The sequence below is a fragment of the Cheilinus undulatus genome, linkage group 14 (genome assembly GCF_018320785.1).
Source record: "Cheilinus undulatus linkage group 14, ASM1832078v1, whole genome shotgun sequence".
Lineage (NCBI taxonomy): Eukaryota > Metazoa > Chordata > Actinopteri > Labriformes > Labridae > Cheilinus > Cheilinus undulatus.
Window position 1 is genome coordinate 19,360,648 of NC_054878.1, and position 25,422 is coordinate 19,386,069.

Here is a 25,422-nt window from a genome sequence, read left to right on the forward strand (position 1 = left end):
CACCAACAATACAGATCACACCCGCCCTATTTTGATGCACATAGCTGGAGAAATCAACTTTACATACAGAGCCTCTTTTCATTGCTGGGGAACACATTAAAACTGTAAGCACAGACACTCTAACCTGAATGACCTGCATTAAAGTTGTGGCACATTCTGTCTTATAGTGACTCACATGTACCCAGGCCTGTTTAACAAACCTCAGCAGTTACACAATCATGAAATATTTGCACTCATCAACTTCTCAATGACCCAAATTCAGTCTGCTTATGAGGAAAATTCTCACTAGACTGGAAGTTTTTTCATGACAATGTTTATCGTTGTTTGGAAGAAATGTGTCACATCCTGCTTATGAAAGTAACTGATTTAACTTTGAAAAGCCTCTTTGATTGAACAGATGTACCGAAGTTATACCATGAGTTTCTGTTTAATCTTGTGACTTTCACCCATTTAAACACCATTCATAGATTTAGCTCCTTGGTTCAACAAACTGATTCTCTTCAACCTTAAGAAAAAGCTTCTGGTTTACCTGACAATCACTTCTCTGAAACCAGAGATGTCATCATTTATTCACAGCCAGTGAGTCACACATGCATGTGCAGAAAGGAAACCGGCCAGGGCTCACTTCACTTCACAGTTTGCTCTAACTTGTCCTTTTTTTTTTTCTTTTAACCTAACGCCCTGTGCTTTCACTTCCTCTTCTATCAGCTCATCTTTTTCAGAAGTGAAATAGACGTTTGACTTTGAACACAGCTGCTCATTGAAAAAGGCATCACTTCTGCACTGATCTGGATATATTTTTTATTATTTCATCAGCATAGCAAAAAAGGAACAACAATTAAAGAGCAGATCTATTAACAGAAAGCTGGTGAGTGTAAGAACCTGAAGATGATTTAGGTTAAAGAAAGAGAAAGGACGAAGCACCTACATTGGAGTTGGAGGGGGGTTGGGGATTTTTTAAACATTTGCTGGGGTCCAAAAGTCAGTCAAAATGTGCGTACACAGCTCGCTGGTGACCCCACCCCCTCTTTTCCCTCCAAAGTGCAAACTCAGCAGTGGAGCAAAGCTTCAGCTGTAGTAGCTGTCTTAACTTCTGGGCACCTGTAGCCTCCTTTAAGGCAGCAGAAACTAGAAATACTCAAGTTATGGAAGCTCAGATAGGACAAAAAAGGCGAGAATAAGACTGGTGGTAACAGATCAAGACCCTGAAACAACAAAAGTATATATCCATATCACAGTGTGAATATCCAGCGTCCACATAGTGTCTTTTAACAAACCGCCACAGCAGACATGATGGATGTAATCACGGCACAGGGAGTAAGCACTGACATGTTTCCTCATTCACTCCAGTACAATCAAAAACAATTATTTATCAAGGTCCATCCAGAATACACATTCGGACAAAGTACAGAGGCAGTTTAAGTCACAAAAGTGATATGCTGATGGTTTTTCTGGACTTCTCCATCCTTTGGGTATGTAGCTGGGTTGGGAGAATACTGAATGAAGTGTGTCCACATGTCCCTTTCGAGGAAATGATACAAAATAAAACAAGGAAAGTAAAGGAAATGTCACCAAAATTAAGCTTACTGTATTTAAGGGTTATACAGAATGTGATCTAAAGCAAATAGAAAAAGAAAGCCAGCAAAAACAATAGTCCTTTGTTTAAATGAAATCTGCGGTTATAGTGAAATCATCATTATCAAAAGGAAAAAATAAACAATAATCGACACTCTCTTTGATACTCAGCAGAGAGGTCATGGTATTAATTGCTTCAGATTGCATTTTCAACTCTTGTTGTCATTCTCAGCTACTTTTTCCCATCAAATGTCCATGCTGGTGAGAGGAACCTTTAATATTTGTAATTTGAGGTAAGCCAGGTAAGGCCTTCGCATAGTCCATCCCCTGTTGTCGCACACGAAGGCTGAACGTACCAATTCCTATCCCTGATCCGAGTCAGGCCCAGCTTCTCCTGGATCTCGTGGGGCTTCATGGCGTCTGGGAGGTCCTGCTTGTTGGCGAAGATGAGGATGATGGTGTCGTTCATCTCCCGGTCGTTGATGATCCGGTGGAGCTCCTGCCTGGCCTCGTCGATCCTGTCCCTGTCGGCGCAGTCCACCACGAAAATGAGACCCTGGGTGCCTGTGTAGTAATGTCTCCAGAGCGGCCTGATCTTGTCCTGGCCGCCCACATCCCACACGTTGAACTTCACATTCTTATAGGTGACCGTCTCCACGTTGAATCCCACAGTGGGGATGGTGGTGACAGACTGTCCCAGCTTCAGCTTGTACAGGATGGTTGTTTTCCCAGCAGCATCAAGTCCAAGCATCAATATCCTCATCTCCTTGTTGCCAAAGATCTTTGACAGCATTTTCCCCATTGTGTTTTCTGTGCATAAATACTTTGATGGGAAGAAATTAAGGCTTCTCTAATGAGAGGGAAAGTTAACAGGAGAGGGAAGTTACAGTGAAAGCCTTCCACGTGATGGCAGAAGTGGGCTCGTACAAGTGTCCAATTCTAAAGGATTTGGTTCACTTTGAGAACAGACCGGCTACAATTAGCTGCATTTGAAAAATGATGTGACCTGAGAGGGTGAGCTTTCAGAGGGAGCAGTTTGAGTGGAGCCCTCGCTGAACTGGGTGGGGATATACTTTCATGATCCACTGCTCTCCAATGTAGAGGAAAAAAATGACATCCCCTTGTTTAAAACTTCCTCCAAAATCCACATTCAAACCATTTGATCTCCTCGAAACCCCCTTTAGAGAAGGGTTCGGCAGTTTTTACGCTATAAATCAGGCCCAGTCAAAGCCCGGGGTTCCCACTTCCTCCTTAGCTGCCGGGTGTCCACACTTGTCCAGTCCAGTCGATGAATTTCAAAGCGCAACGTCTTTCAAAAAAATGCACCAAAATGTGCGTCTCTCCGGTCTGTGTCTACACCGGGACACCCAGAGGAAGAGCGCTTCAAAAGGTCATTGATTCACCCGACTTTCTTCTCTTCCCCCTGTGACACAAGAGAAGGGAGGGGTGTTAGAAACAGAGGACAACTTTGGATCCGAAAAAAACACTCTCTCCGCCGGCTGAAAAGCCAAACCAAACCAGAGAAGCAAAAGAGCGGGATACGTACCTCCGTCTGCGGCAATCCACCCCCTGTCCCCGGGCTGTTATTCCCCGCTCTTGCCGCTCTCTGGCTCTCTTCCTCCCTCCCTCTCTCGCTCTCTCTCCAGCCGTTCAGTCACAGCGGTGGCGGTGCTGTGTTACCGGAAAAGGTGCGGACCTAGATCAGCCGCCACTTCCTCTACACTGCTCTCACACACTGGCGCTGCGTTCAGGGGCGCCTCGTGAGCTCAGAAATTTGAAGACGCAAACAACTCAGTCTGTAGAAAGCTTTGAATGACTTTTGATCACTCTTTCTCGCACTATCATACCTTATGATGTGCTGTTTTTTTTCTATTAAGCGAATTTTTTAAACAACATGCTAAATGTTCTTTGTTTATTTCACGTGTTACTTTGTTTAAGAATTAATCAGCCAACAGTAATGAAGACCACGCAGATGGGGGGAAAAGGGGAGATCCTTCTGGGGCACTGCTCAATTGGGGGCCCACGGACGTCAGCAAAATCACGGTCCACAGTAACGTTAAACTGTAATGACCATATTTTATTCCTTTCACCTGAATAATGACTACTCTTATCAAATCAGCGAAACGTTTTTATTTATTTGTGCTATTATACCCTTCTTTAAAATGTGGACCACTTTTCTGAAACAGAATTAAAATGTGTTTAAAGAGGCAAGCGTGCAGAAAAGGAGGTAGAATTTGATTTAAAAGTAGCAGAAATGGGTTAAAGTGGAAGAAGACTGCCAGAAAAAATGGTGGCAAAAATGAGTGTAACAAATAGTGAATTGTTTCATAAATGGAAAAAACGTGCTTTGAAAAAAGCCTGAAAAGGGGTTATAATGGCAAAAATGGGTCAACTGAGGAAACCAATGGCAGAAAGTGGCAAAAAAGGCTCAAAAGTAGCAGAAATTGGTGGAAAGGTGGTGAAATGGGGTTAAAATGTGGCACAAAAGTATCTGGGTTTTAATAACTTGCATTTTCTGAATATTTCATTACTTATTAAACTTCTTATCATGATGAAGACATAAACACATTATTTTCTGAGAAGAGCAGGTTTGGTGATTTATTTTAACAGTATTGCTTTCTCTTTTATGCCGATCCAACTGGTCTACAAGGTTGGAACTAAGTTTGGAAAAACAGGGCATCAGCTACATATGTGCCAATTAAGATAAAGCAATATTTGAAAACAATATCTAAAAACAAATTGACTGAAATTTGGGTCGCGATTTGTCATTAAGGAGGCGATGATGAGTAGCCTACTTACGCCAGACCAACTGAGAACCACTGCTCTGAACAAGCCATCCAAGATATGGGGGGAAAACACTACAAAACTGTAAGATTTCCAACCGCACCTAAATGCGGCATACGCCATTTCGCATGCGCGCTCATTAAAAAAACGGATCGTCAGACCGGTCCATTAGCTCATGTAGGCTTCCATTATGCATGAAATCGTCTATGATGTTTAATATAGCAAAGATATTATGCGTACTACGAAACAGATGTTAAAGGATAAATGAAAAAATACTCTTTATAGAGGATTTCAGGTTGGTTTTCTACGACATGCCTCATCATTCATTCAAAACGGTTCCGTGTGATCAGTCTGTGACGTGGAGGTTGTGAGTGGGCAGGGCAGCAGGAACTACAGTCTCACGGTGTTTTAAGTAGAAAACAGCAACAGAGCAAGAAAGCAGCTAAGATAAATCATAGAACACAAACCTGGTGAGGCTTTGCCACATGTTGAAGTATATCAGTTTTAATCCCGTGAAATAGCCTCAGTCTATAGTTAACTGACTTTGTACACATGTATTTCAAAGATTTTGGTAAAAAAAAAGAAAAAGTGACCTCTAAAGGTTACAGAGGCAATACATAGGCCTACTGGAGCTTTTTATATCAAACAAACTCGGCCTCCAGTATTCACATGGTGGAAATCAGTTTTTAACATATTTTAATTCCTTAGGACTATGTTCATAAACCCGCACAGCCACCAAAAGATGATTAAGTTCAGAAAATGTGGGGAGGAAAAAAAGATGTTGTGGTTGTTAGGATAGCATTTGGTTCAAATCCCTATGGCTATCAGTCAACTCTAAAACAATCAAGATTGCAAGAGTTTTATGAAGAATGAGCTATTGTTTGACCCCCCCCCCCCCCCCTTTTTTTTAAGTAAATATGATGCATCATGAACACGTACTTAGCAGTCTAGCTCTGGTTAAATCTACAGTTTTCAGTGTCAATTTTTCACTTCAGGTTCTTCAAGTGTGATTTTCCTGCCTGAGAATAAAAAAGACCTGCTTTTCCATTGTGTTTCACCAACCAGGACTCCATGTATTAACGTCAGACCTAAAAATGGGAATTGTGCCAGTCCTAGAAATATGTAGCCAAAGTTTCAATCAACAGGCGTTAAGACCTGATCTCACTGTTCATGCTTAAAATTACTTACATTTTGAAAGACAATACTAGTACAATAATATTATTTTGGACCAAGATATTTATTTCACTTTAGTTAATTTCAAAGTCTGGCCGAGAGTGCCCATCAAAACAAAATCTGGCCCTTGTACAAATGCAGTATATGGCTTCATCCTTATGGGATTTTTTTCAGGCTTACAATGCACAGACACTTTAAGAGTTTGCAGTGACAACCAATATAAATATGCAGCCTTATATTTCTTTAATAAACACTTCCTATGTGTTAGGCCTGTATGTAAGCCTAATCAGGTACATTTAGGATGGTAAACTATGTTAGAACGGTTTCACTATATTTGCAGATTTTACAGGTCTATGGACAAAAATTTTACACCAGCAACAAAAATCCTCATTCTCATGTCTTTGTTACCTAAGATCTTTCACAGCATCTTCCCCACGTCTTTGCCAGTGCAGCAACACTTTCATTGGAGCAAAGTAAGACTTCTCCAAGGGGAAGTGAAAAGTCAGGAGAAGAGGAAAATGGCAGTGAAAGCAATAAAAGTTTTATCAGCCCTCATACTATAGGCAACTTATCAGTTTTGCTGTTATCAGCAACTGTTTTGCTGCAATGTACAACCGACAAAGTAACAACTAAAAAACATTATCTTTTAAACATTGGCCTTCACATTGGTGCATAGATTAAAAGTTCTTTATTGCTAACAAAAACCTCATCACCAATCTTAATTAAGTTCAAAGTCCATGCAACTGATGTTGAAAGTTGTTATGTGACCTAATCATTTTTAGTATGTTTATCTTTTTAAGTTTTAATGATACATCTTTACACATTTGAGACTGTAAAAGCACCACAGCCTGCCATTCCCTCAGTAACTGTGCAACGTTAACTCTGATAATAGGATTAATCAGTGTTACCTCTGCATGAACCAACTCTTATTTCCTTCATTTTTGCATTTATAATCGTTTTCTCGTCGTAAAAAATGTATCTACATGTTAGAAAATGTATAGAAACGTGTCAATAATAATGCAAAGAAAACTCCTTGGGGATCTGTCAACAGAACTAGAACGCGCGCGTACGCGCGGGTTGGCGCCACTCTGAGCATGCGCACACTAAGCCTCAGTTCTTCCCCCAAGTTACCAGTTAAGAATGGTGGGCGAAACGCGCCTCGCTGTTCTAGGTTAGTGACTTCGAAAGCTGTACTAGAGTTTCCAAGGTTGACTGAAATTTCATGGAAAATACTGGTAAGCTCACAAAACGTGTCTTTATTCATTCAACTCGTGTAAAATAGGTTTAACTGTAGAGATAGTTGCTTGTGTAACTGCCGACGCTAGCCGGCTAGCTAACGTGGAAAAGCCGATGGTACCGACTAATTCCTGGATACGAAGGCATATCCCCAGCACGTTGTAGTTGTTCTCTTCGTGTTAGAGTTTAATGTTGCAAACCTCAATTGTGTTAATTCTTGAACTCGAATTATATTCCAGTTGTAGCGTGTAAGTTTCGACTGATTTCATAAGGAATACACGTTTTCGGTAACTAGCGAGCATAAATGTGAAGCTGCCATCAGCCACTGCACACTTGAGCTCGGTGCTTGTTTCAGGAAATAGACTGAGTCAAGGCCCAACTTCTGATTGAACTTTGACTATGCAAACAACCTCGACGGTGCAACACGGTGTGAAATAGACAGCGAGTGTTACAATTTTACTAATCTTTTTCGAACATTTTAAGTATTCACAAACCTTTTTCGATATCTAATGCACAAGGTGGTTGCCATTAAATAAGGAAAGCTATCACGTGGACGCATTATTTATAGCAGTTAACACACGGGTTTAAGCTAAAGCTGGCGTCGTTTTAATGTTTGTACAAGGAAGTGGGCTGTAGCACCAGCTGCTGCTTCTTCGAGGGTGACCTTTTTGGTTGCAGAGCTTTTTGCTTTATAGTTAACGATTTAGATGGCATTAAGACATACTACATTTCAAGAAATGACACATTACTGCAAATTTTATCATCTCATTACCTTGTTGAAAGGGTTGTTACCGACAGAAAATATGGCGCAACGGGTTATAGAAAATCCTCATCAATAAATTTGCAGTTCAAGTAAAACTAGAATCTTTTTATTCTCATTCAACATCCAGTATACTTTGTTGGCACATAGTGAGTACATAGGCCACTTTATGGTCACTTAAAACAACCCGCAATGTATAACTAAGCTTATCTTGGCTTCCCTTATCTGGCATGCTAGTGTTACTGCTATAAATATTTTGATTATAGATTTATCCAACCATAATTTGCCTGATCAGCATAAAAGGTATTAAAAGAAATTCGAAAATATAAATCTATCCTGTTATTTACAATGGTAAAATACATTTAAATTTGATGAAAAAAAAATACTTTTTGCACAAAGAACAACTGGTATGTGAAGTTTAACATCAAAATTAATAAAGTGGATTAAAAACCTAGATTTTCTGTCTATAATAAATCATTGAAGCTCCATTAATGACCCTGTCTTTTCAACAGGCCCACAACTCTCAGACGACACAATCACTGGAATGCTGGACACAGAGTCCCCTGTCATGGAAAGCAATGGGGATGCCTTTCTTCCTGATCTTCCAGTTCTAGGCCAAGCTGCTGACTGGTCACTTGACCAAGTTGCTCCAGAACCCCTTACCAGCATTTTGCCTGAGGATTCAGATGCGTCCCAGGATGCTCCAGAGCAGCCGCAGTTACCAGAGCAGCAGATGATTACTAGCGGGCTGGGTGCTGTCGAGAAAGCTGTGGAACAATTTCAGCTTGCCAGTGCTCAGCTTTTCCAAGAGGAGCAGCCACCACCACCTCCTCCTCCACCTCCACCACAGCCAACAGAGGAGCCAGCACAGCCCCCAGAACACAAGGCAGAGTCTGAGGAGGCTCAGGAAAGCAGTGATAAAATAAGAATAGAGTCACAAGTTGCTGAACAAGATGGCAGTCAAGGTAATCATTATTATAGTTTGTGGTTGTTGGTGCTATGTTTTCATTTTGTAAAACAAAAAAAAAAGTAGAAATATTCCCACCCAAATCTTGCTACAAACTAAGGAAAAAAAACACTGCACCATATTAGAAGGTAAATAAAATCCTTTTTGTAAATGTAAAATTCTCCAGGTGCAACTGAGGCTGCACAGGTGACAGAAGATGGCATGGAGCTAGAAGAATCATCCAAGGACACAGCAGGGGAGGCGACTGTTCCTGCAGAACCAGAGCTGCCGAGTGAGTTTGAAAAGCTCTTCAAAGGGTGCGAGGACAACCCAGAAGACTTCAATGGATGGGTCTACCTGCTGCAGCAAGTAGAGCAAGAGGTAAGATAAGACATGAGGATAAATTTTATTCACTTTAACAGAATGAGGTCAACATTTACTTTTATATCATTGTAAATCATGAAATTCCTGAGTATTACTGAAAATGAAATATTGACTTATTTCTGCTATGACTTTTCTCTTGCAGAATATCCTTGCAGCTGTGAGAAAAGCATTTGATGCATTCTTCTTGCGATATCCCTACTGCTATGGCTACTGGAAGAAGTATGCAGATATAGAGAAGAAGCATGGCAATATACAGGTTGCAGAGGAGGTAAGCTTAAATTCGCTTTCTAGTAATGTAGCTCTGGCCAGTAAAACATTTGACTGTCCCACATTTTCACTGAGCTGTCTTCTCTCTTTATACCTTAAAAGAAAGTACACAGTGTCAGAGCATGTGATGGTGCCTAAGGCTTGGTTCTATAGTAACGCCATATAGTTTCAACAAAAAAAGAGGCTGAGGCAGAAGGTCAAATAGAAGGCGTCTTTTATGAATGCTATGAAATTGTTCCTCCCATTAACAGTGTTGTTTTGTCTCCTCCTAGGTGTACAGAAGAGGTTTGCAGGCCATCCCTCTCAGTGTGGACCTGTGGCTGCACTACCTCACCTTCATTAAAGAGAACTCGGATCCTGCTGACCCTGACACTGAGGGACGCATCCGAGCGTGAGTGAAAGATTGTTTTAGTGATTTTTTTCCTTCACATTCATAGCAGAAACCGTTACTGATAAATTTTCATTTTAGACTTCAAAGATATTTCCTGGTCAGTTTCAAAATGACAAATAGTTGCATGAAATTAATATTTTCCTTCCTTTTTTCTGTCATTAGTGCCTATGAACATGCTGTGCTGGCAGCAGGCACAGACTTTCGCTCGGACCGTCTGTGGGAATCCTTCATCAACTGGGAGACCGAGCAGGCAAAGCTGGCTAATGTCACTGCCATTTATGATCGCATCTTGGGCATCCCAACTCAGCTATATTCCCAGCACTTCCAAAGGTAACAGAAACGAACATAATTCAAATCCCAAAGTTTTTTTGGTTTTATCAGCTCCTCAGTGAGACTTTGAATCATGAAGACAAAAAATGAGACTAGCAGTAAAATCTTACCAAAATGTTTCCATATTGAAACTTAAATACTTTCTTTAAACTAAACAGGTTCAAAGATCATGTGCAGAACAACAACCCCAAACATTTCCTGTCAGAGGAGGAGTTTGTTCAGCTGAGGCTCGAGCTCTCTAAAACCAGCCTGACGCCGATGGTCAGCGATGATAGCGAGACACCCATTCCTCAGGAGGATCTGCCGCCTGGTACAGAAGATCTTGCAGACCCAGCAAAGGTAAAAATCCAGTTTGACTGCAGGGGAGACACATTGATGAAAGTAGTGCTTGCAGGGGGTCACAGGAGGATGGATTCTCCATGATGATGGCTAGAAAGCGTTGTTTAGGTTTGAAGAGGTTTCTTTATGTCAGCAGCAAAGCCAATGAATGCCAGGGGGGATTCAAGTTGGTATCCAGTCAGGGACTCACCCTTAAACAACAGTGGCCCGTTTGACCCCGGAACAGGCACCCAGAGGCTGACATGCAGGGTGCAAACATACCTCTCCCCTCTGCAGGCTGCTTGTGTCTGGCAAGCTCATGGTGATGTAAATCCTCGGCTGCAGGACTAGATGTTTATTTCATCAAGTGGAGAAAGTAATTTGATGATAAATTCATGAGGGTATTGACCATGTTGTGTCGTTGTGTCTTTGTGTAGAGAGTTACGGAGATTGAAAATATGCGGCACAAGGTGATCGAGGTGCGACAGGAGGTTTTCAACCACAATGAACATGAAGTCAGCAAGCGCTGGACGTTTGAAGAAGGGGTATGTGTCAGGTTTTTTTCTCTAAATAGATTTGAGGAAAAATGCCCTTGTAGTTTTCACTAAAACTAAAATAAAAACATTTCTTTTCTTTAGATCAAGAGACCATACTTCCATGTCAAAGCCTTGGAGAAGACGCAGCTAAACAACTGGAAGGAGTACCTGGAGTTTGAAATCGAAAACGGGACCCCAGAGCGTGTGGTTGTGCTTTTTGAACGCTGCCTCATCGCCTGCGCACTCTACGAGGAGTTCTGGATCAAGGTAACAGGACTTTTAACCTCTCTGTCACTCCTGCTACCTCCCTGCACTTCCCCAAGAACGATGATAATCACAACGACACAGTAAAACGTCCTGCACTCTCTTTGCGTGTAACGTTGATATGTGACTGTATCTGTTGTATTAGGGGATGGCCAGCTTGCCACACAAGATATGACTGCAGCATTTGCCAACTACTACGTTGCATCTTCTTCGTCTCCCACTACCTTACAGAAACTTATCTAATTGGTTCCATGAAGGTGCTGATGGGTTTACACAGAAAATTTCTAAAAACGATCTTGTCAATGAAGAAATTCACTGTTTCTGTCAACTGAAATTTTAGGTTTAAATGTCTTGTCTCTTTTGCCTTTCTCTTTCTCCTCTTTTCTTTTTTTCCTCTATCCTCTCCTGCATTTCCTCCAACTCGCTTTCTCTTTTTCACTCTGAAGTATGCAAAATATCTAGAGGGCTTCAGCACTGACGGTGTGAGACATGTCTACAAGAAGGCGTGCACCATCCATCTGCCCAAGAAACCAGCCATCCACCTGCTGTGGGCTGCCTTTGAGGAGCAACAAGGTCAGTCACAGTCACACCACAATAGTTGTAATTACATGCGTGTATTTTTGATGCAACATACATTTTTAAATATGGCCATGCTTATTAAGGACACCTTTTTATCCACAGGAAGCGCAGATGAGGCCCGTGCCATCTTGAAGTCCCTGGAAGCAGCAGTCCCCGGTCTGGCCATGGTGCGTCTTCGGAGGGTCAGCCTTGAGCGTCGCCATGGAAACTTGGAGGAAGCAGAAGCCCTTTTACGGGAGGCGATGGAGTCTGGGAAGAATTCTACAGAGACATCGTTTTATGCTGTGAAGCTGGCCAGGCAGCAAATGAAGGTCCAGAGGAGTCTGAGCAAGGCCAGGAAGGTGCTACTGGATGCAATTGAAAAAGATCAGGTGAGAGGAGGCTGAAGGTTCTTGATATACATGTCCATTAATGTCGGCAAAAAGAGATTATATCCTTAATGACAACATTTAGACCATGGTTTGAGTGAGAAAGAGTCACAGAGTGCTGGAAAATAGAACTTCAATTTAACAATCACCTTTAGCCCTGCTGAATGTAAAATATCCTGCACTTTGTTAATGTTTTATTGTGTCTACATAGATAGATACTTTATTAATTCCAAGGGGAATTCAAGTCTCAAATACTGTAGGAAGCTCACTGTGTTAAAAAACTTGCCTCATATGCACATTTGCATTAATCAACCATCTAGTGCTGCACGATTTTGGCTAAAAACAAAATCTCGATTTTTTTTTTTCTCTGAAATCTCAAATAGAATAAATTATTTCAATTTTTTATTTCATAAATTGGCAAACAATTTGAATAAATATAAAGTGCAAACCTTTAACAAAGACAGATAAATCCCCCTAGGGATTAATAAAGTGACCCCGCTTTCACCAAACTTAAAACATTTACTGTAGTTCTGTGGCTTTATTAACATAAAAGAGGTGCTTTCTAATTTTTTTCCACTCATTATTAATTCTTTAGTTAAAGGTGGTGGGGCCTCATATTGGTCTTTGCCCTGGGGCTCCAAATGACTAAAACCAGCCCTGCCTCACACCTGCAGCTCTCCAGACAAATCATTTCACCCTACCTCATTTTGGAGCTTTGGTTTTATATTTCTGCTCTTTTGACAATATTTATGATCATTAGTGCATTAAAGATCAAATAAAACACCCACGTTTGTACAAATTTCACGAGATATGACGTTTTCTCCACATGTGATCCGTGTGTGTTATAGGCTGCTCGTTGATGACGCGCATCAGCGTAATTGTCATAAGATCTGGGTGTGAGAGAGCATCGGCAGGATGTGGCTGGAGAAATAGTTAAAACGTGGAAATGGGAAGCTTCAGATTAAAATAGGCAGCACACTTTAATGAATGACCTTATTGAAGAGACGCAGCACCGGCGGACTTCCTCTTCTCTCTTCTCTTACACAGAGTTAGGGTTAGGCACTCCTCTGTCGAGCTCATCCAACAGTAATAAAATACAGATTAAAAATAAACACTTAAATTTGGAAGTTAAAACCTGTCTTCTTTATGTGAGTAACATATTTACTGATGTGACTGCCATGAATCTTTACTGATGACAGTGTTTACCTTCATAAAATGTTTTAGTTAAAGTTTGTGCAGCTGTCTGCACGTCAGCAGACACGCTCAGTCAATGGAGGCAGCGACACACTGCATCTGGCTACTCAGGGGCTGCAACCATACTATCAATGCACAAAGACTTGTATATCCTAGAAAAAAATGCTTGTATAATTAAACTTTTTATTCATCCATCAAACGCTCGAGATCTTTCCTTGTTTTTTTTGTATTTTTGGTTTAAATTGTACATGGGTTAATTTGAGTTCCTCAAAAAGGCTTTTATTTTTCAGTTTTTAATTTTTTTGTTTTTATTTATCTTTTCGTTATGGTTTATATTTGATTGTAATATAATTATAACTTTGTGAGGTTCTCACTTATGTGTATAAGTCTGTGTAATTTTTGTTTCGGTATTGGGGTGGGGTCTGTAAGCTGTGACTGGATACCTTGAATTTCCCTCTGAGTTAATGCGGTATCTGTCTCTATCTGTAGTTGTAATAATTCATAAACATGCTGTTTAAGTTAATGAGCAACAAAGCCCTCTGTAGATATCAGTACAATGTTCAACAGTTTCCACAGTCGCACCCTTTAATATGATTCAGATATCTCTGCCCTGAATTACTACTGCTGTGTGTTGACTTTGTAAAAGACAGGAGAATTTTTTTTTTTTTTTTAAATTTTTTTAAAGATTTATTTTTGGCCTTTTTTGCCTTTATTAGATAGGACAGTGGATAGAGTCGGAAACAGGGAGGAGAGCGGGGAGAGACATGCAGGAAATAGTGCCACAGGCCGGATTCAAACCGGGGTTGCCTGCGTATATGGCGTGCACCTTAACCACTCGACTACCGGTGCGCCTGGAGACTGTTTTATTTATCCAAAAAAAAAAAAAAAAAATTTCTTTGCAAATTTTGTGATAATTTTTCAAGAATTTCCAAGAATTTTTATTAAACCAGAAGATCAGTATTCGTTTCAGTTATACATCACTTTAGTGTCATCTCTGTGAATGGACGCATGTTAAGAAAAATAGGTAGTGTTTTGTTTTTCTGTTACTTAAAGATCAGACAATTAAAATCTCGATGTTTTGCAAAATGGTAAAGGACACTAATGTATGCATAAAACATCAAACCTACTTTCTTCTCATAATGCCCATATTGTATTTGTGAATTTAAACCCCTGTGTTTTTTTGCTCTACAGACGAGTCCAAAGCTGTATCTGAACCTGCTGGAGCTGGAATACAGTGGGGACGTGACACAGAACGAGGCTGAGATCTTGGCTTGTTTTGACAGAGCCCTGCAGAGCCCCATGCCTCTTGAATCCCGCCTCCTTTTCAGCCAGCGCAAAGTCGAGTTCCTTGAGGACTTTGGCAGCGACATCAATGTGTATGTTTATTATTTCCTGTAAGAGATGGGAGGTTTTTAAATTTATTTATTCAGGTTCCACGTTGAGTTAACATTTTACCTTTACATCTTCAAGGCTTGTGGCTGCATACGAGGAACATAAGAAACTACAGAAAGAAAATGAACCCTCAAAGAGGAAGGCAGAAAACGGGTATGACAGGTAAATAACGGGACAGGGCTTTGGTCATTTACACACGTTTTTAAGTAACTTTCCATTCAACTATCAACAGTCCAATCAGTGTCCTGGAGTTGGTTACTCATTGCATAAAAGTGGGTGTTTGACACTAGTTAAACATCTGAAAAGTTAACTGATGTCGTGCTGGCTCCGTGATGCATCCTAAACTCTAATAATTTTATTCATTTTAAACTTTTTGTCTCCAGCTCCCAGGAACCAGACGCCAAGAGACAGCGTGTGGATGATGACCCTTCAGCTGCAGCGAACGCAGTGACGGACACACAAGCTAACAACTCTGCATACAACTACAACTGGTACCAGGTGGGGTGTTGTATCTGAACAGACTTTGGCAATTTAAATTTTTGTTTCTTTAACTTAATGCCACAATTAAGCAAGACCATGCACAAGAATAACAGAAATAGGTTCAAATCTTATAGTTTGAAATGGAGAATAAATTCCCACTGAACTCAATTGTTAAAGCTAGTTAAAAACTTCCAAAGTAGATTTAACATGTACTTTTTTCTCTGTTTTAGCAACAGTACGGCGGTTGGGGACAAAACTCATGGGGGCAGTACAACCAATATGCCCAGTATAACCAGTACTACCCCCCTCCTCCTACATAATGGACAAAATCCTGATGTGAAGATGGAGACTCAGTGAAAAGCATCCTTTCTGACCTGCCTATGTCTCTGAACATGACTACTCAACAAGCTGTCATTGGGAGAAAACAAACTGATTTTTTCCTCCTCTGTGGTTTACTGTGTGCTTATCTGATAAACTATACCAGGTTTGTAGCCATTATCTGAAAAAAAAAAAAAATTTAAACTACTTGGCCCTCAATGGCAGTCCTGCTGATTAGTTATGTTTATAAGATCTAATCGATCATTCATCATCTCCAACACTGGCTGCTTTTTTTGATTGTTTAATGCATGTTAACTGAAGGCAGAATTATTTTTCCTGTGTGAAAAAGACTTTTTATCTTTTAGATCGGATGACTTAGTTTGATCTCTTTCTTTGTGTTAAAGATTTGAACCTGTCAAGGAGGCATTCATAGATGTACCTCTGAGTTGTGTGATTCTCTTTCCCAAAAATGAAAAGATTTTTAATATTTCATGGTTGTTTTCATTGAGAAAATGAAGAGTTCCTCCTTTTTTATTTTGACTTGATTTCATAATAAAGAGATTGATATGCTGATGTGTCGTGTTTATTTCTCATACTTATATCCTATTTCCAAATATGCCAAGAGGCATACAGGAGCATCTAAAATAATAGAAAAAAAAAGTATTTTCCAATGATTTGATTCAAAAAGGTAAGACTGTGTTTATTCTAGATAATGCATCAAATACAAATTGAAATATTTCAACTGTCTTTCATTTTAATCTTGATTACAGTGTATGCCTCATGAAATTTGGAAATATACTATCTTGGATTATAAAAATATAGTGGAAAACGTCCAATTTTTTTCACAGTTACAAGCTGTTATTGTATCATTCTGGTGCTACACAATTGCAATCATGGTGACATTTGCCCAGAGGACAGTCAATATCCTCCACAAGGAGGGTAAACCACAGGAGGCCAGTGTTGAAAGACAGGCTGTTGTCAGATTGCTGTATAAAAACATTCATTAAAAAGTTGACTGGAAGTGAAAATGTGGTAAATTAAAGGTGCACAAGTAGCAGGGATATGCTCAGCTTTCAAAGGATGGTCAAACAAAGCAGATTCAAGAACTTAGAGGAGCTTCATAAGGAGTGGAGTCAGTGGATCAAGAACCACCACAGACGTCCAGGAAATAGGCTACATGAGAGTTGTGTTCCTAGTGTTGGGCCATTTCTGAACCATAGACATCATTAGCGCATCACTTGGGCAAAGGAGAAAAAGAACTGGAGGAAGACCAGAGAGACTCAGAATCAAAGATGCCTGAAGTCCACTGTAAAGTTTTCACAGTCAGAGATGGTTTTGGTTGCCATGTCATCTGCTGCTGTTGGTCCACTGTGCTTTATCAAGTCTAGAGTCAAGCAGTCACCCGTCTACCAGGAGATTTTAGAGCACTTTGTGCTTCCATGTTGAGAAGCTTGTTAGAGATACTGATTTTTTTTCCAGCAGGACTTGGCACCTCCAAAGCAAAGAAAAAAATCCCTGAAACTGGTTTGCTGTCCGTGGTAATACTGTTTGATTGGCCAGCTGACTAGCCAGACCTGAACCCTGTCAAGAATAAGGTTTTATGAAGAGAATGCTGAAAGGCACCAGACTAAATACAAACAAGCTGAAGGCTGCGATCAGAGTAATCAGGGCTCCATAAAAACCCCAGCAGTGCCTCAGGCAGATTGCCTCCATGCCACACCGCATTGATGCAGTAATTAAAGTAGAAGGGGCCCTAACCAAGTATTGCGTGAATGATTTTCCAGATGGTCAACATTTCTGTATCATAAATCAGTTTTTTTATGTACGGATGTTTTGTGATATTCTACTATTGAGATGGTGGATTTTTGCTTGCTGTAAGCCATAATCATCATCATATCAACAGAAAAAAAGGCTTTAAATATTTCAATTTTTATTGATGAATCTAAAATATATGGAAGTTTTACTTTTTTAATTACAAACTTTTCCACGATATTCTAATTTATTGAGATGCACCTGTACAAATTCCTCTGTTGACTGATATCCTAACTTGTTTTTTTGGAAAGCTGACGTGAGCAATGAGGAGATATTACGTTCACATTTTTATAATTAAAAAAGTTCCTAAAGTCCACAACATATTTGTTCTGGAAGGAATCATAACTAATAGTTAATGCGCAAACATTTTCTTTACCTGCGCGTACGTGTAACTGAAGAGCCATGCACCTAGGACTGTTTAAGCTGTAGCTTGTTTATAATGACCTGGTTTGACTGAAGGTTTAATGGCTGTAATTAGACTTGTTTATGTTTGCAATGATACTGAGGCGTACCTGACAACAAAAACATTAAAAACGTTTCAGTCTTGCATGCAGTTGTATCATACTCCAAAGTTCAGTGGGCGTGGCTACGGGTTCCAACCCTGGATACGTAAATCCGCACATGCGCAGTCGCGACCCTCATACAGCCCTTTTTATGCCTAGTGTTGAACGACTAGCATCAAACGAGGTAAGGCCCGAACAATTTCATTGAAAAACCCAACTAATGTAAATCCCACAAAGGTTCTGGTTAGTAAATGTGGCGCCATAATAGTCATTTATGTCACGGTTTATCCAATTATCAGTTATTTTGTCAAATTATGTGTATTTTTAAGGAACTTTATGAAACGCGTTCCCCATGTGGCTAGTTATGCTAGCATAGCATTAGCGATACCGAGAGAGACATGTCTGTACAAGTTCTCAGCACGTTGTTTGCGCCGTTTCTTTTTAATTTTATTTATCCGCCAGTCGCCATAGGGTGATGGTTATGTGTATGCACATGTACTAGTTACATCAGACTACCGGACATTCACCTTTCTTGTCGGTATTGGTAGAAATGTGTGCTGGTTGGCTGATGTAACGCCACAAGTTTTATTTCCGCAGCAATAAATGCCAATTAACAATTCTTTGGGTCCTTTATTTTTTAGCAACAAGATGCAGCTCTTCTTGCGTGCCCAGAATACTCACACCCTTGAGGTGACCGGACAGGAGACTGTCGGACAGATTAAGGTAAAACTAATAATGTTAACGATGTACTAGACGTTTTCTCCCAAAGTAGTCCTAATGTGAAATTAGGGTGATGTTTATAATGACACTTTTGATTCATATTTATTCCTGTGTCGCTCAGGCTCATGTCCAGGAAGTTGAGGGTCTCCTGGTTGAGGATCAGGTGCTGTTGCTTGCTGGGTGCCCACTGGAGGATGATGCCTCTCTGGCATCCTGTGGGGTCACAGAGCACTGCACCCTGGAGGTAGCTGGCAGGCTGCTGGGAGGTCAGTAAAGAGGCTACAGTAAAAAGAGTTTATGCTTGTGAGAAAAATGTATAGGAAGTGAAACATGGTATTGCCAGAAGGCTTGCTGGATATACTTAGAAAGGAATACACAAACTTGGTGTTTAGCGACTTATATATGGATGCTATTGAGATCAGACTGTCTTTAATACACTTTATAAAAACGTTGCGTCTTTCATATTTGTTCATCTCACTTTATTTTGCCTGAGCACTAGTTTCTGCTGCCTTTTAAGGCCAGTCATTGGTCATGTAAATAAGCATTATTATGGAAGAACACAACAAATGTTTTTTTTTGCAGATCATGCCTCCTTGTTTGTGTTCAAAGCATTTGCAGGAGCCTTGGTTTACTTAGAGCAGTAGCTCTCAACTGGTCAGGCATCGGGACCAATTCCACCACTCTTTGAGAAATTGGGGCCCAAATTTCTACTGCTCTAAATTAAACTCAAAATTGTCTTGTTTCGGACCCTAGATGGAACAAAACTTGACCAAACGAGGAGACAGAACAAAATGAGCATGTTAAAGTTGGGGGCGTCTGCATGGCAACCTTTTTCCTGAGATACTTAAAAAAGTTTGGTAATTTCTTGAGAAATTTCCTCAGCATCTTGGGAGAACCAGTTTCTTCATCCTAAGAACAGGAAATCAGTATTGATCCAGAGAAAATAACTGAAATGCACTTGCTCTCAGAGAAAAACTAAGTCATATCAAGTATTTATGTATATTTACTTACGTGTTCTGTACACCATAGCCTTTTTGCCACAGTGTTTTCGAAGCACTTACTTGGAGGACCTCGACAAACCCACTTTTGAGTCCTGGCCCAACACTTGAGAACCACTGGCGTAGAGAATTTCCCCATTTAACCTTTTGTCTTTTTCCCTTCTTCAGGTAAGGTTCACGGCTCTCTGGCTCGTGCCGGTAAAGTCAGGGGACAGACACCCAAGGTAAGACCTTTTCCTGTTGCCTTTTATCCCAGCTAATCATCATAATATTAACCCATCTTTTTATTTTTTTTTCTTTACTTTTTTTAATGACAACACGAATAACAATTGCATGTCTTTGACTGCTTTAATTTTTAGGTTGACAAGCAGGAGAAGAAGAAGAAGAAGACCGGCCGTGCTAAGCGTCGCATCCAGTACAACAGGCGCTTTGTGAACGTTGTGCCCACCTTCGGAAAGAAGAAGGGACCCAACGCCAACTCCTAAGTGCTTCTATGCCTGAAAGGAGAAACACAGTCATCCCTCATCAGTTTTTACCAAGTTCAATGTTCTCTTTCTGTACAGAATAAACCATTTGACTTGGACAAAGCTTTTGTGAGATGTATCCTTCAGTTGTACACAGCTTTGTTGGATGGAGTAGTTGCCACTTGGGGTGTGTTATGACACAGTGTTCACATAATGAGGAATTAAAGATGTAGGCAATGCTAATTTACTCACTTGATGGTAAACTGTGCCATTAATGGGTTTAATCTTGCACATTAAGACTGACTTAAATACATGAACATTTGTGTCTTATGTGCAGACTTTCTACAAAGAAAAACAATTTAAAACTGACAAGTAGGCTGTCAGTGTTGTGTAATGCACTCTGGGTATTGATGCCAGATTTTATAGTGCATTGTTCTCTTTATCTTTGCCTCTGGAGTGTTGTCCTTAAAGCTTTTTTAATTTTGACAAGATTATTTTAAGTGAGGAGAATAAAGGGAATGTTACTGATGAAGGCCAGTATAAGCGTACATTGAACAGCAGTAGCCTACTTGTGAGGGTATTGTAATTTTCTAAATGAAAAGGATGCATGCTGTTGGACTTTTAATATTCCAAGCACATTGTAGCTGATACTGATACCAGTATGTACTGTGCACATGCTTTTCTTTTAATAGTACTAACACCAAGTGTCTTGTGAAAAGAGGCTGAGTCAAGATGAGTGTGGTAGTATACAATTTACATTGAGTTTCATTTAAAATGTTCAGGGCTGATGGTGGGCCTGAGAGTTTGATGCCCTAGGCATCCACCTATACCTGGTGGTACACAGACATCTTACTGGTATTTATGGCTGATATGTTATACTTCCAATATGTACAGCCAATATATTCACTGAAATTTTCATATATGATGATAGGTATTTTAACTTCTTAGGTTATTTGCTAATACCTTAATGCTAATACTACTATGCATCCTTAGTTGATATCGTTGATATCTAGGGTTTTTCCATACATCATGCATACAAGACACAATTCTTTATCTAATGTCAGTATATCTACATTTGTGGGATTCCCTAGAAGTTGTTCATTTTATTTTTATCATGGTTCCTGCAGATCCTTGAAAAGTCCAAAATTGGACATTTGAAATTCAAGGTCATAAAAGGTCATCTTTTACTCACGAAAGGTCTTAAAATTTAAATGGGACTGTAAGACATGTCTGACAAATCATTGCTGACGGTCAAATTAGATGCTTTTATTAATTCTCGTAGTGTATATAATTGTCCATGTTACAGTTCTCGGGCTTACCAAGTTGCCCCTTAAAAATAGGTAAGGCTGCCCCGATTTTGACTGCTCCTCCCTGACAAAGAGTGCTATTTCCCTCTTTTAATAATGAAATATCAGGTTAGCACACCTGAAAATATGTCAGCATAAATACTACCATATGGAAGAGACATTAATTGTACCAGAAAACATCTGATTTGGGCATTTATGACCCCAAAAATGTCTTTGCTCCAAACCATATGTCATTTTATAAACATACATGAAATCAGAAAATTCAGACCTGGTTTAGTGTACTGAGAAATCTCAAACCCCTCATTTTTGGCTGTTTTCTGTGCAAGAAGTTTTTTTTTTTTAATTTGCAGTTTGGGTCTTAAAAGATTTTAAAAATCTTAAAATTGATTTTTAGAAATGTGTAAATGTGTAGGAATCCTGTTGTTTGATCCGTGTAGTCCTAAGATTTTAAAACAGCAAATCTAGTTGTGTACAGATTACTTTGCTACCAACACATTTAACTTAACACGTTATATATAAAATATAATTTAGCTATATCAAAGTTCAAATACATAAACTGCATATAAAAATGGTTATGATTTCATTATTAGTGAGGAGAAAATTAACAACCATTGTTCCTTAGTCTCTGAAACGTGTTTATATCATTTACATGGTACATGCATAAGAACAAAACAAAAATACAGAGAGTAAGGTTTCAGGGTGTCTCATATTTACATTATTGACAAGCCAAAACTTAAAATGCTGTAATAACTGGCTGTTCCTTGTAACAAGTAAAAACAGAAAATTGCAAACTAATGGCTTTTTTCAATTTGACTCTTTACAATAAAGTCAGCAGGGATTTAACGTCCCTCCAGCTTTGAAATGTAGTGCATGCTGGCCAAAACTTGATCAATCCACAGACACCAGTTCAACCTCAAAAATCAGCTTTGCATTGGGCGGAATTCTGGTGAAGCTGGAGTTAAGGAGAAATCGATGATTTATGGAAAAATTTTCATTAAAGCATACTGTTAAAATGTGTACATGACATGCAAAGTAAACACATCTGAAGAGAAGGATACTTGGAGTCAGGGAGACCCTTTTTTCCATAGGCCCACTCTGGTTCAATCTCCAGTCGGGCTGTTTCACCCTTGCTCATTGTCAGAAGGGCCTCGTCCCACTATGAAAGAGAAACATAACAGATGATGCATAGTGAAGAAATGAGCCATGACAGAAATACACATGCAGTTAAAAGGCAACTCACTCCTCTGATGACTTTGCCCATGCCCACTTTGAAGGTCAGTGGTTTAGTCTGCTTCTTCTTTCTAGCTGCTGTAGAGACAACAGTGATAGTTGACCATCATACTGCTTCTACTGTTCACAGTCGAGTTACACTTGAAGCTTAAACTCAAACATACTTGGGGGAATATTTGTGTCAAACACAGTTCCATCCTCCAAAGAGCCAGTGTACCAGCAGCCCACAGTGTCGCCTTTCTTTGGGAAGTTTTCTTTGTCACCTTTCTTCAGCACTGACTTTGTGTACTTGGGCGGACCCTTCAAGATATAGTACATAATAGTTGCTAAGCACACACAGTAAATATTGAAACAACCAACATCCTGAATTTAATATGTTGGATCAGTACCTCATCTATGACTTCTGTCTTGACTTCTTTGGGTTTCTCTTCAATTTTCACAGCTTTCACCTGCTCAGTTACTACTTCAACCGGCTCAGTGCCTTTGAACCTCTGCAAATGAGAGAGAAAACACGACACTATTGTGGCTGGATGCAAACACATGAGCTCCATGGATGCAGTAAAATGAGGTCTTATTAGCACCACTTACTTTGCTCTCAAAGAGCGCATTGTAGGCGACGATCAATTGCTCTTTCTTTGCTGTTTTGGCCACATTTTTTATGTTTCCCAGCAGTTTGTGCTCATTGAGGAACTGAAACGGAAACGTGACAATAATACAGGTAAGATATTAAACACTTATGTACCTGTACGTCATGGACAGATTATAACCTGACTAAAGCAATAGTGATGAGTATATGTAGCTGTGCTAGTCTGATATGCAGATGATACACGTTTTAACTTCATTATGCACAATATCGGCGTAATTTAATTATAGTCCATTTCACCTATAGGCTAAAATGATGCTATATCACTCCAGCCTTCCTGTTAGCTCATCTTAGCTAACCATGCAGCATGCTGCTGTTTGAAGGCAGCATTAACACTTAAACCTTAAACTATTAAAAATAAAATCCCAAGGGGAAAAAATTAGCAAACATACCGAGTGTGCTGCATTGTCCTGAATGAACTTTATAATGTCTTTTTTGGGTAAATCATCACTTTTGAGCTGCTCATCGCTCCACTCCCGTGTTGGTTCTTCCGCCATTTTGAGAGGCGTACTGTTCAACTTTGACCCCTGTGGCGTATATCAAAAACTGTATAAACTTCTCATTTATCGTGACAGCTATTTAATAAGAAAACACTAGTTTGTCGGGTAATAATTAGGGTGAATTAAGGGGAAAAATCCGTTAAAAAGAAAAAAAATGTAACCACTGGAAACGGAGATACGAAATCAAGAGATACAAACGCAATAGCAGAAGCTGTCCGTATGAATGAAAGCTATAAAAGATGTACGCACAATACTCGTCAACATTAAATTAACAATATTTACAATACAGGGAACTAATAAGTGTAGACTATATAGCGTGTATAGCTACATTATGTGTTTCCTGCCATCTAGAGGAGAAATAAGTGAAATGCAAGAGTGGAGGATATGTGATAGAACCATTTTAAAGAAAACATATTTAAAGAATCATTACTGTTCATGACAAACTATTATAAATGTTTTGACCATTAGATATAAGTACCAGGTTTCAGTTTTAGATCATTCAATATCTAAGGCTGGAAAAATCGTATAGGAACAACTTTAATAAATCTTTATTCATTCATTTTGTATATTGAATAAATAAATGTTTCTTGGCATGTTGGACATAAAATATCTTCAATTTTATTTATTTGTCTGTGGAAATTTACCAGTTTTTACTTGCTCTTTTCCCCGTTACTTTATTCAGTTGTGACCACAGGTGTCGACTTCCTTGTTTCTTTTAATGTGTCACAAAAATGCAGAAAACATTTTAATATGATATTAAGCATGTTTGCATTAATGTGGATCTCATCAAGGTGAGCTCAAGATAAGTGTAGGCCAACTCTCAATCCAGAAATGCCTTGCAGAGAGGTTGTAAGCTGTTTTCAGTGCAGAAGAGGATCGTAGTGTTCATGTTTGGTACTACTAACCACAGATCACCGAATGAAAAAAAGCTCCTGACGTACTAGCTGAGAACCACTGTACTAGAGGAAACCAATCACCTAATTAAAAATAGTCATATTAACTGAATAAATTGCATGTATTTAGCCATTTCAAGTTATATCCACTCAATATACTTGTACATTTATGTTAGGTCAACTTAACTTGCATATGTTTAACTAAGCTATGGAAACTTTCCTACACTTAAAGAAACTTAAAATTTTTTTTTTTACATTAATACCACCAAAGGTAGACTAATTTTAGTGACTAAATGTGCCAATAACTGAAAGGTGCACACTGAACTAGGCAGTGCTCTTTCATTGTGTTCCACATACAGTCCATGCTGCAGTGCTTACAAAAACTATTCACCCCTTTGATGTTTTACCCTTTTATTAGTTTTTATAAATCATTCATGGTCAATATAATTTGGCTTTTTGGCAAGAAAAAAAATACAATAAAACTCTTTCATGTCGAAGTGAAAACAGATTTCTACAAAGTAATATTGATTCAATAAAAATATGTAATGCAAAATAAGTGACTGCATAAATATTCATCCTCTTTAAAGTGGCTGATCTAATTCACCAGAGGTCCAGCAAATTGATGCTAGTAGTCTAACAGTTAATGAAATGGGGATTCTTTGAATGCAGTGAATGTGTCTCAAGTGATTGTAGTATAAAGACATCTGTGTCTGGATGGTCCAGTCACTGGTTCATTAGTATTCCTGGCTACCATTACACAATGAAGAGAAAGGAACACTCCAAGCAACTCAGAGAAAGGGTTATTGAAAAGTAAAAGTAAGGGGATGGATGCAAAAAAAAACTTTCAAAGGCAAAAAAAACATCCCCATCATGGAGATATGGAAGGAATATGGCAGATATGCAAATCTGCCAAGATCTGGCTGTCATCATAAACTGAGTGGACTAGAGTTTTCTAAAAGGCATGTGGGAGACTCCATAGTCAAGTGGAAGAAAGTTCTTTGGTCTGATGAGACCAAAATGGCTTTTTTGGCTATGTTTGGCAGACAGCAAACATGCA

The 25,422-nt window shown here is 39.4% G+C and overlaps 4 protein-coding genes across 4 annotated transcripts; 2 read left to right on the forward strand and 2 right to left on the reverse strand.

Moving 5' to 3' along the window:
* Nucleotides 1–787: 787 nt before the first annotated feature.
* Nucleotides 788–3,243, reverse strand: arf6a (ADP-ribosylation factor 6a). The gene is made up of 2 exons (XM_041805687.1): nt 3,122–3,243; nt 788–2,998 (listed from the first exon to the last, which is right to left on the reverse strand). The coding sequence occupies exon 2, from the start codon at nt 2,375–2,377 to the stop codon at nt 1,850–1,852; it is 528 nt and encodes a 175-aa protein (XP_041661621.1). The 5' UTR covers nt 2,378–2,998; nt 3,122–3,243; the 3' UTR covers nt 788–1,849.
* A 3,398-nt stretch (nt 3,244–6,641) lies between these two features.
* prpf39 (PRP39 pre-mRNA processing factor 39 homolog (yeast)) lies at nt 6,642–15,868 on the forward strand. The gene is made up of 15 exons (XM_041806056.1): nt 6,642–6,767; nt 8,041–8,493; nt 8,662–8,855; nt 9,001–9,126; nt 9,398–9,516; nt 9,679–9,846; nt 10,005–10,185; nt 10,602–10,709; nt 10,803–10,967; nt 11,411–11,537; nt 11,646–11,914; nt 14,297–14,481; nt 14,576–14,659; nt 14,881–14,995; nt 15,208–15,868. The coding sequence occupies exons 1-15, from the start codon at nt 6,755–6,757 to the stop codon at nt 15,295–15,297; spliced, it is 2,397 nt and encodes a 798-aa protein (XP_041661990.1). The 5' UTR covers nt 6,642–6,754; the 3' UTR covers nt 15,298–15,868.
* A 1,790-nt stretch (nt 15,869–17,658) lies between these two features.
* Nucleotides 17,659–19,911, forward strand: faua (FAU ubiquitin like and ribosomal protein S30 fusion a). Its single transcript, XM_041804467.1, has 5 exons — nt 17,659–17,794; nt 18,252–18,333; nt 18,452–18,596; nt 19,497–19,552; nt 19,688–19,911. Exons 2-5 carry the CDS (start codon nt 18,259–18,261, stop codon nt 19,811–19,813), a joined length of 402 nt encoding a protein of 133 aa, XP_041660401.1. The 5' UTR covers nt 17,659–17,794; nt 18,252–18,258; the 3' UTR covers nt 19,814–19,911.
* A 1,806-nt stretch (nt 19,912–21,717) lies between these two features.
* On the reverse strand, nt 21,718–23,487 carry fkbp3 (FKBP prolyl isomerase 3). The gene is made up of 7 exons (XM_041804466.1): nt 23,365–23,487; nt 22,918–23,019; nt 22,719–22,820; nt 22,494–22,629; nt 22,340–22,407; nt 22,158–22,255; nt 21,718–22,042 (listed from the first exon to the last, which is right to left on the reverse strand). The coding sequence occupies exons 1-7, from the start codon at nt 23,467–23,469 to the stop codon at nt 21,988–21,990; spliced, it is 666 nt and encodes a 221-aa protein (XP_041660400.1). The 5' UTR covers nt 23,470–23,487; the 3' UTR covers nt 21,718–21,987.
* Nucleotides 23,488–25,422: the final 1,935 nt, after the last annotated feature.

Excerpts from the sequence above, each read along its gene's own strand:
- arf6a (XM_041805687.1), bottom strand. The coding sequence starts at position 2,377 with ATGGGGAAAATGCTGTCAAAGATCTTTGGCAACAAGGAGATGAGGATA.
- fkbp3 (XM_041804466.1), bottom strand. The coding sequence starts at position 23,469 with ATGGCGGAAGAACCAACACGGGAGTGGAGCGATGAGCAGCTCAAAAGT. Across the intron at positions 22,821-22,917 it reads ATGCGCTCTTTGAGAGCAAA|AGGTTCAAAGGCACTGAGCC; the intron begins GTAAGTGGTGCT and ends TCTCATTTGCAG. Across the intron at positions 22,256-22,339 it reads TGGGCAAAGTCATCAGAGGA|TGGGACGAGGCCCTTCTGAC; the intron begins GTGAGTTGCCTT and ends TCTCTTTCATAG.
- faua (XM_041804467.1), top strand. The coding sequence starts at position 18,259 with ATGCAGCTCTTCTTGCGTGCCCAGAATACTCACACCCTTGAGGTGACC. Across the intron at positions 18,334-18,451 it reads AGACTGTCGGACAGATTAAG|GCTCATGTCCAGGAAGTTGA; the intron begins GTAAAACTAATA and ends TGTGTCGCTCAG. Across the intron at positions 19,553-19,687 it reads TCAGGGGACAGACACCCAAG|GTTGACAAGCAGGAGAAGAA; the intron begins GTAAGACCTTTT and ends TTTAATTTTTAG.
- prpf39 (XM_041806056.1), top strand. Across the intron at positions 8,494-8,661 it reads TGAACAAGATGGCAGTCAAG|GTGCAACTGAGGCTGCACAG; the intron begins GTAATCATTATT and ends AAAATTCTCCAG. Across the intron at positions 10,710-10,802 it reads GCTGGACGTTTGAAGAAGGG|ATCAAGAGACCATACTTCCA; the intron begins GTATGTGTCAGG and ends TCTTTTCTTTAG.